At 46.0% G+C, this 10148-nt stretch overlaps 1 protein-coding gene across 1 annotated transcript in view; it reads right to left on the reverse strand.

Annotated features, from left to right (window-relative positions):
* Acox2 (acyl-CoA oxidase 2) overlaps nt 1-1393 on the reverse strand; it is a 28335-nt gene extending 26942 nt beyond the window's left edge. The window contains exons 1-3 of the mRNA XM_027951315.3: nt 1234-1393; nt 370-532; nt 12-163 (exon numbers count right to left, since the gene is read on the reverse strand). Coding sequence (XP_027807116.2) covers nt 12-163; nt 370-532; nt 1234-1393 — 475 coding nt within the window. The remainder of the gene's footprint in view (nt 1-11; nt 164-369; nt 533-1233) is intronic.
* Between the last annotated feature and the right edge of the window lie 8755 nt (nt 1394-10148).

The raw sequence follows: 10148 nt of genomic DNA on the forward strand, positions 1-10148 counted from the left end.
CCTTGGCTCACCGTGTCCCAGCTCTGTCTGGGCATACGTTGTGATGATCTGGAAGTTTTCACAGAGTGGTATCCATTTAGCAATCTGTTCCTCTGAGCCAAGGCTCCTGAGCGCATTCATGAAGACACCATTTAAAGTTAAGGCCACATCTCCAGAAAGGGCCCTGTGGAGGAGAGATGCCATGATTCAGTAGCCTATTGAAGACAGGGGTTGTACCCTCAGCTAGGGTGCAAGAGGGAAGGGACACCTGCAATCCTGGTTTCCAAGTAAGTAATGGTTTTGTTGGGGAAAATGGCTCATGGGACTGGGAGGTTTATAAGTGATCCCAGGTAGATTCCTCTCTGGCAGGGCCACACCAGGCCTAAGTACCTGAAAGCATAGGCCAATTCGCAACCATCTGCCGGCCAGCCCAGGCGCTGTGCTATCATCTGTATGTGGTATCTCTTCCGCAGGGCGGTCTCATAATGCTCATTCTGGGTCATGAAATGATTGTTCTTAAGGCTAAACACTGGGTCATTGTGGATGATGCTTTCTGCAAGAGGTGGAGAAAAGAGGGCATAGGCACTTGGGTGAGGTTTCTGGCATCAGATCTTCCCACACACTTGCCTCATGGATCTGCAAAGGAAGTCACTCATTATTTTACAGATGAGAAAACAGAGGCCCAGAGGTGAGAAATGTGATCTGTCCAAGGTTACAAAAGCAAGGCAGTGGCAGAATTAGGACCAGCATTCAGGTGTCCTACTGCCTGGGACCCTTCTGTCACTCAGATGGGCTCGGGGAATATTGGCATGTTAGTAGTGCCTTCATAGTCCAAAGGAATGACTCTGACAATGGTGTTTCAAGGGCAAATTTGCCCTTTTTTTGGTGGGGGCGGGGTACAGGGGATTGAATCCACGTGCACATCCCCAGCCCTTTTTGTATTTTATTTTAAGTCAGGGCCTCACTGAGTTGCTTAGGGCCTTGATAAATTGCTAAGATGGCTTTGAACTTACGATCCTCCTGCCTCAGCCCCTGAGCTGCTGGGATTACAGGTGTGCACCACCAGACCCAGCTGCAAATGTGCTATTTGAAGATGGGACTGTGACTACTCTCCCATCATCTAAGGAAAGCACATAGACATAAATACAATGCATTAATAAAAAAATAAAGAGAGAAATTCTGATATATCAGAAAGAAAGAAAGAGAAAGAGAGAAAAGAAAAGCAGGATACTCTGTGTCTCAGCCTCCTCTTACCGACTTTCCTCCGGATCGCAGTGTTCTGGGCACCTCTGTCAAGGATGTTGGTGAGTCGTTCCACGTTGAAGGACGGCACACGCCTCTCACTTTTTATGTCAGGGTGCTCTTGCCTGCTCCACTTGTCTCCCAAGGACACGCGGTGCACCGGGCTACCCATCCTACTCTGCTGTTCAAGGAGAGACACTTCCAGCCCAGCTGCTCTGAAGATCTCTTCAGGACACGGGGGAGGGGGGTGGTGTCCAGGAACCTGTGTGCACAAGGAATCACCTGAGGCTGGGTGTCAGCAGGTCCCGGACCTGGCTCCCCTCTGAGCTTTGGACAGGATTGCACTACAAAGCTCACGCTCCAGCCTCTGTGGCTTGGGTAATGAGCACCATCTTCATAAAGAGCTGGAGACAGTCACTCAAACACAATGATCTTAGGTTAGGTGAATGACCCCTAGTGACACCGCTGGAGTTGGCCAGAACTGGACGGGATCTGACCACAAAGCACATGCATTGTCCATACGGTGCCCCACCCTAGGGACTCACTGTGGGACTCAACCCCATTTCTTGAGCTCTGAAGGATACTGTGATACTGAGGGGAGGAACCTTGCCCTCCGCCTGGGAAGTGGCCCCCTGGGACCCCAGCACGTCTCCCATACCCAGGGTGGGTCCTGCCTCCTCCATGCCAAACCCTTGGACTCTTAGAAACTCCCATTCCCTACAGTGAGGCAACCACCAGGTACAATCCATCCTACTTCCCAAGTCACTTGAATCTAACTGCTCCTTGCCAGCTTGTTGGCTACCACCTAGCCACCATCACTTCTTACCTGCTTCTGTGTCTCTTTTGTCTGTTTTTATTTTTTGGTACCTGGGACTAAACCTAGGGGCACTTAAACACTGAGCCACATCCCCAGCCCATTTTAATATTTTATTTAGAGACAGGGTCTCACTGAATTGCTTAAGGCCTTGCTAAGTTGCTGAGGCTTGTTTTGAACTTGCCATCCTCCTGCCTCAGCCTCCCAAGTCCCTGGGATCACCTGCGTGCGCCACCACACCTGGCCCAGGTAAGCTCTTAAGTGAAAGTCACCTTGTGTTTCTCCCTGCTTGGAATTGGCTCCTCGGTGTCCACCATTTTTGGAATGGAGTTACTGCCATGTCCCTCTCCTGCATTAAGCTACTTCCCCATCCTGGGCCCCTCTCACTTCCTCCTGCCCTTTGCCCCTGATGGCCCAAGGCTTAGCTCCCTGGTGTTCTTGGTGAGTCCCAGCTTTCAGGACCCCAGCTCTAGGAAGCCCTCCTGCAGGCAGCACCCCTGGGAGAACTGGATCCCCACTAGCAGTTATTGGTACTGGGGACAAGTTCCCGTTTACTCACATATCCCATCCCCAAGGCAGGGAGAGGTGCTTTGGGTCCCCAGAGCCTGGCTCACAGGAGGCAGGCTGTAAGCCTTTCCGTCGGACGACCACACCTTTGCATTCCTCTATCCCTCACCTCCACCCTGGGATGTGCTGCAGTTATTACCATTTTGTAGAGAAGGCAAGGGCTTGGAAAGAAGCCACTTGGTCAGCTCACAGCCACAGGTAGCAAGTGGGATTCTTTTTTTTTTTTTTTAAGTTTTTTGGTATTGGGGATTGAACCCAGGGGCACTTTACCACTGAGCTACATCTGCAGTCATATATATATATATATATATATATATATATATATATATATATATATATATATATATATTTAGAGACAGGATCTCACTGAGACTGACTTTGAACTTGTGATCCTCCTGCCTCCGCCTCCCGAGTTGCTGGGATTACAGGTGTGCATTTCTGCACCTGGCAAAATGCACTATTATTATTTAGCAGGGCTGGGGATGGAACACAGGGCTTGGTGCACATTCTACCGCTGAGTTACATCCCCAGCCCAGCAAGTGGGATTCTTATGTGAGGCCCCTGGAGCAGGGCTGTGGGTGCTGAGAAGAAGCCGAGCGTCTCCATCAGCTGCCTCCGGGATTCCTGGGAAGCCACTTAGCCCAACTCCTCTCTCTGCCCCTTGCTCCCTCATTCCAAATTCCCCTGCCTCCTGGCTGTCCCCAACCTCCCAAGAATCTCCCTCCCACAGCCTTTGCCAGGGCTATGCCTGTGACCAGAACACCCTGTCCTCATATATCACCACGGCTCCCTCCATCTCATCTTCATGTCACCTCTCAGGGAGGCCCGCCTGACTACTTTAACATCCCAAGTCCCCTGGCATGTGATCCTGTCCCCGCTCTGCTTTGTGTATTTTCTGTTTACATACACGCAAGGTCATTAACTGCTCTGTTCCCAGTTGTTTTTGTTTATTGCTGTCTGTAGCCACCCTGCCCCCACTAAAATGCCAACTGTAAGTGGGCAGGGACCTTTGCCAAGCTCCTGCTCTAACAGGGCAGAGCCTGCCGGAAAGAATGTCTGCTGAATAGCTGTGAAAGAAAGAAGGCACTGCTCACAGCCACTAGGAGCTGCCCAGGCTCAGTCCTGGGGTGTCATGTCCTCAGGATCTCCCAGTTCTTCCCTGCCCTGCCCTGGCTCCCTGACTCACCTCTGTCCTGTGCCCACACTTTAGGTCTGGGCTGGCCTCTTTCTGGTGCAGATCTGAGCCTTCCAAAGATAAAGGTGAGTGGCTAAGCCCTTTTCTCCTCCCCCTGAGGGGTTGGGTGCCTAAAGGGCTCTCCCACGTGCTCCCATACTTCTGAGTCCCCGCCCCTAAGCCACTGAGTGGGTGTGACATGCATATACGCTGGGTGCCAGGCACTGGGGCTGCCTGGGTGCTTGTAGCTCCCACACATATCACACATACATGGTGTAACTTCCCATTCTTGTGGTTGTACCTGAGGTGGAGTTTCACTGATTCTGTGTTCATATATGAACATAGGAAAGTTCTGTCCTGTTCAAAGCTGGGGATTGCTTTGAAAGTACTTGTACTTGTGTCCCCCAGCTGTGCTTCCAGAGTGACACCCCTGATCTGTCCTTATGGCGTCCTCTATCTTGCCATCAGGAACTCAAGCCGATCACATCACAGGGGCTTAACGGGCTCCCTGCAGGTGATCCTGCTTGCTCTGTGAGAGGACTGTTTTTGTGCCCTCTCCCCTGTCTGCTGTAAAATTTGGCCTGTTTTATGGTTAGCATTAGTATTCACGTGCCCTCTCCAGGTTTCCTGGATAGATGTTTGTGGAATGCTCCAGAGCTACAGGAGTGGGGTGGGATACTCCGAAGGCGCCTCAGTTCCCCTCTTAAAACCCCAGAAGGAACTCATAATAATCGGGGTGTGGGGGGGCAGTGGGCGGGGGCGGTAGAAGTTCACTGGATGAGACAAAGAGGAATGAAGGGAAGGGAGGGGGATGGGAATGGGAAAGTCAGTGGAATGAACAGGACAGAACTTTCCTATGTTCATATATGAACACAGAATCAGTGAAACTCCACCTCAGGTACAACCACAAGAATGGGAAGTTACACCATGTATGTGTGATATGTCAAAATACATTCTTCTGTCCTATATAATTAAAAAGAACAACAAAATTTGATAAATTTGGCTACATTAAAGATTTAAACCAGTGTATGACAAAGAATGTGTTCAATAAAGGTAAAAAAATGCACCACAGACTGAGAAGAAATACTACAGTGCATCTAATTGACAAAAGATTACTATGCGAAAATATGTTAAGAACTCCCAAAGCCAAAGAAAAACAAAAACCCAATAGAAAAAAGTGGCAAGAGATGTTATTTAACAGTTCTGGAAAGAGGAAACCTAATGGCTAACACAAACGTGAAAAGATAAATAAACTACAATATCAATTAGGAAATGCAAATTCAAGTCAGATCCCCACCCATCAGCAAAAAAAAAAAAAAAAAATTAAGCTTTGATAATCCTGAGTATGAGTGAGGAGCAGAAGAGGTATAATTTTCATACACTTCTCATGGAATGTTAAATTGGTACAAGTCCTTGGAGAAGAATGTGGCACTATCTGGTAAATGCAAAAATGTTGGGCCTTGAACTTCAGCAATTCTGCTTGTGCTTATTTACGGGCCCTAGAATGCAAAACTAAGATAATCTCTAACATACACCAAGAAATAGAAACGCTTGAATATGCTGGTTATTGCCAGATTTTCCACCAAAACCAAAGTACTACTATACTACCAAAAACATTTGAGTTTCCCAGTTTCCCCATGACCTTTTATGACCATCCACAATGGATAGAAAACAAATCCATTTTTATTTCAATCATATTTATTTAAGTTATGAGTGAGGGTGTACATCTTTTCAAACTTTTGTCATCTGACAACTTTTATTGGACATTTGTACTCCTTTATTCTGGAAAGGGCCTATTTATACCCTTTGCCCTATTTTCTGTTTTGTTCTTTGTTGAGGTTTGGATATAAGATGTGCCCCCAAAAGCTCTTGTGTTAATGCACAAATGTTTGGAGGTAAAGTTCTGAGATTGTGAGAGCTGTAACCTAATCGGTCTATCCTAGTGTGAATGGACAGACTGGATGGTAACTGTAGGCAGGTGGGACAAGGCTGGATGAGGTGGGTCAAGAGGACATGCCCTGGAGGGATGCATCTTCCCTGTAGCCCTTTCCCCCTCCCTTTCTCTGCTTCCTGACCCCACATCAGGTGAGCAGCTTTCCTTTGCTGGGACCTTCCGCCATGATGTTTGCCTCACCTTGGGCCCAGAGCAATGGACCTGGCCATTTATGGACTGAGACCTGTGAAATCAGGAGCCAAAATAATTTTTTCCTTCTCTAAAATAAATAAATAGATAGATGATAGATAGATAGATAGATAGATAAATCCATCCTGGAAGGTAGCCAGCAGCTCCCCATTTTGCTGATAAAGAATCAACCTCAGACATGATATTGTCTGCCCCAGGTTGGACAATAGCTAGATTCCTGATAGAGCTGGAATTTGAACCAGGTCTCTGAGGAAAAGGATTAATTATTGACCCATTAGTACAAAAGTGGGAAAGAAAGAGAGTGGGACTCTTGTCCTGGCAGGACATAGGACATTTGGCACTCTGGGCAGGTTTCTTCCCCTCCTGGGCCTGGGCCTCTCTTGTGTGTGATATGGGGGTGTCTGTGCACTTAGGGGCTCACAGTTCTCCACTATATTCCCAAGGTGGCATCTAGCTTGGCAGGCCGGAGGAGGCAGACCCTGTGACCCAGGCTTTGAGGTCACAGGTTCTGCCTGTAGGACTGTGCCAGCCCCAATTCCTTTTGGCAGTGGGTATACACAGGGTGATGGCTTCAGGTTAGGTAGCCTTGATCTCAGTCCTTGGAGATGAAAGTTCTGGCTTCCAATCTGGCCTTTGCCAAGGATTTGTACACTCCCTCACCTCGGCAGATTGCTTCATTTGTCTTTCTCATGTGTTCCACGTCTCGTAGCGAACGCCTTTCTCTTAAATTATTTCTTCATCAGTTTGGGAACCGGCCCTGCTCTGTAGGATTTGGATGGGATAATTTTGATTTGTTGTAACCAGTCTATTAAATTCTCTAGGGTAAAAAAGTTGTAGTTCTTTTTTTTTTATGAAAAATTTTAAATCCATAGAAAAGTGGATAGAAGAATACAAGGAACCTAGATAGATAAATCCATCCTGTCACCTAGCTTTAATGATGATCCTCTAATGTCTTCTTCTCCTTCTCCCCTCTCCCCCTCCCCTCCCCTTCCCCCTCCCTCCCTCCCTCTCCTCCCTTCCTCCTCTTTCTCCTCCTCCTCCTCCTCCTCCTCCTCCTTCTTTTGGTGCCGGGGATTGAACTCAGGGGCACTTGACCACTGAGCCACATCCCAGCCCTTTTTTTGTATTTTATTTAGAGGCACCACCACACCCAGCTTTTAATTCTTAATCTTGAAATGACTCTAGATGTTGAGAAATTTGCCAAAAATATACCCTCACCCATCTTCCTCAAACTTTAACCATGTTATCGTTAAGGGACCAAGAAATTAACACTGATGCAACTAACTGATCTTCAGAATTTTTTTTTGAGGTTTTCAGAGGGGTCCCTAAGATCAACCTCAGGTATAGCAATGTGTTGGAAAGAACTCAGGAACTATTATACTTGTGGTTTATTAGTGAAAGGATACAGCCCCGATTCCTGTTGGCAGTGGGTATACACAGGGTGATGGCTTCAGGTTAGGTAGCCTGTAAAAGGTGCTTGGTGGAAGAGTATGGCGGAAGAAAGCAACTCAGGATAGGACAGCCAGGAGTCTTGGTTGTTTATCCTCATGATTATGTGGCTGATTGGGAGCTGTGGCTAGCTATTATCTGTCCACATGTTGCTAGCCTTGGAAAAGATCAAAATTCAAATTTTGAAGTATAGCTTATACTGAATGCATATTGCTTTGTCACAATCCTAAAATTAAAAATTGTAAGTCAAAACTTTATAATTGGGGGACTATTTGTACTGTGTATCCATTAAAAGTTATTATAATCATTTTTAATAGTTTTGCCTTTAAACCTTCAGACTATAACATAAGTGATTTGCATACCACCATAACAGAATTAGAACATTGTGAATTTGATTGTTTTCTTATTTTTACCAGTGAGTTTTTTATTTTCATGTTACTAATAAACAGTCTTGTCTTTGAGCTTGAAGTCCTTTTCTCACTTCTCGTAGGGCAGATCTAGTGGTGATGAACTCCTTCAGCTTCAGTTTCTCAGGGAAAGTCCTTCTCCTCCTCCTTCTTTGGTATTGGAGATTGAATACTGGGATGCTTTACAACTGAGCTACATCCCCAGTGTCGGGGTTTTTAGACGCCCCTCTCCGTTCCCTCCTGACCTGTGGGAGAGATTGGGGGAGCACGCCCCGACCAGGACAGGCCAAGAAAGGTAAAGGTTGACTGGCCACCCACACTCAGCCCTCCTTCCTCCCCGAGGACAATCAGGCGGGCTAGGGAGAACTGTCAAAGCAGGATCTTTGACAGTTCTTTAATGAGAAAACATACCCAGCTAATCTAATGTAATCTAATGTACAGGAGCCAATCAGGGTAAAGGTCAGCAGGGTGAGGAGAATTTACATCTACACCCATCCTACAGGCAGTAATAGGAGACATGAGCTGTCCTTGAGGGCAGAAGGGTTCTGAGCCGATTCTTCATCACAACCCTTGGCAATGCCTTCTGGCTAATTGCTAGGTGCTCTCTTAGCCACCTATGGCCCCAGGACTGGGAAGCGAGTAGCAGCCAGCAAGTTAAGTTTCCTCTTTTCTGATGCAACATGCCCCACGTTACATTATGCCCTACACCCCAGTTCTTTTAATTATTTTTAACTTTTGAGACAGGGTCTTGCTAAGTTGTCCAGATTGGTCTTATACTTGTGGTCCTTCTGCCTCAGCCTCCTGAGTTACTGGGATTACAGGTGAAGTGAGTCTCTTGCAAGCAGCATATAGTTAGGTCTTGTTTTTTAAATTCTATTCAGCTATTCTTTGTCTTTTTATTGCAGAATTAAATCCGCTTACAAAGAGCCACCACACCTGGCTCTTGATTTTATTTCTGAAGGACAGTTCTACCAGGTGATGTATTCTTGGTTGGAAGTTTTTCCTTCAGCACTTTGAATATATCATCCTGTTCTCTCCAATATAAGGGTCCTGCTGAGAAATCTGCTGATAGCAATATTGGAGTTATCTTCTATGTGATTGGTTTCTTTTCTTTAGCTGCTCTTAGGATCCTGTCTTGTTTTTTTTTTTTTCTTTTAATTATAATATGTCTGGCTATCATCTTGTTTAGATTGAATCTTATTGCAGAACATTGAGATTCCTGTATTTGGATATTTATGTCTTTCCTCAAGTTTGAGAGTTTTTCTGTCAGTTCTTTAAATCAATCTTGATTTTGTAATCTGTTTGAGTTGTGTTTCTGTCTTTTGTCACCAAATAGTCCTGACTTGTAAGGGTCCGGTGAACGACGGAGGAAGAGACCACCAAGAGACCAACTCATGCAACAGCAAAAGGGGGTTTATTGAGGATCCAGCACCCTGGGGCTCCGTGCTCACTCAAGAAGGGAGAGCAGCCCAGAGCCCCGAGCAGGGGTTGAGCAGTGCTTAAGTACACTTTTTTTTGGAGGGCAGGGACTTTACATACATCACAGTCCCCTTTAACAAATCAACATACACCACGGGAAAATCAAACAACAATTCTCAAACATGATTAGTACATTCATTGGCGGGAACAGGTCGGGCGGGAGTGATAGGGCAGTCCTAAGGAGGGGGATACATTCAAACTGATTGGTTTGGGCCCTGAGATGCCTACATGCCAAGCTGCACAGGGTCTAGGTTATTAAACAACTAAATGGTCAGGGGAATATCTACTGGGCAGTCCCGGGAATTGTCCTAACAGCTACAGGAATTTCAGGTTTTGAGTGTAGCATAGGAACTTAACAATACCTGGTCCTTTACATTTTAACTCAGGCTTTGCAGCTTAGAAACTTTACCCTTTCAGACTGATACAGGTGCACTATTTGCCAGTCTTTGGATATCTTCTGGGGCCTTCAAATCTCCTTAGATTAATAGGATGACTTTATGATATCAGTTCATATTTCTGACCAAAAGGTTTTTTTCCCCCCATCTTTTCTTAGAGCATCTTTTATTCCTATTAGTGTTTTTTAAAAAATCACATATTTTGAGTTAAATTAGCATCCATGTTATTTATTTACTTGCTTAAAACATTATGTCAAACATTGCCCTTTTTTATAAGATTACACCATGATAGGAATTCCATAGATTTTGGTGACTTTAGCTCGTACCCTTCTGCATTAGGCAGAATGCACTGGACCAGGCTGCAGGAATGAAGTGGCCCCCCCAAAGATGAATTGCTAAACATAGTTATTTATTCCACACCCATTGCTGTCCTGACTGACCAGGACAGCCGCCCTCTCTGTGGTGACCTGAGAGCCAGGCTGCTTTGATTTGAGGCTCT

This window comes from Marmota flaviventris, chromosome 1 (assembly GCF_047511675.1).
Source record: "Marmota flaviventris isolate mMarFla1 chromosome 1, mMarFla1.hap1, whole genome shotgun sequence".
Taxonomy (NCBI): domain Eukaryota; kingdom Metazoa; phylum Chordata; class Mammalia; order Rodentia; family Sciuridae; genus Marmota; species Marmota flaviventris.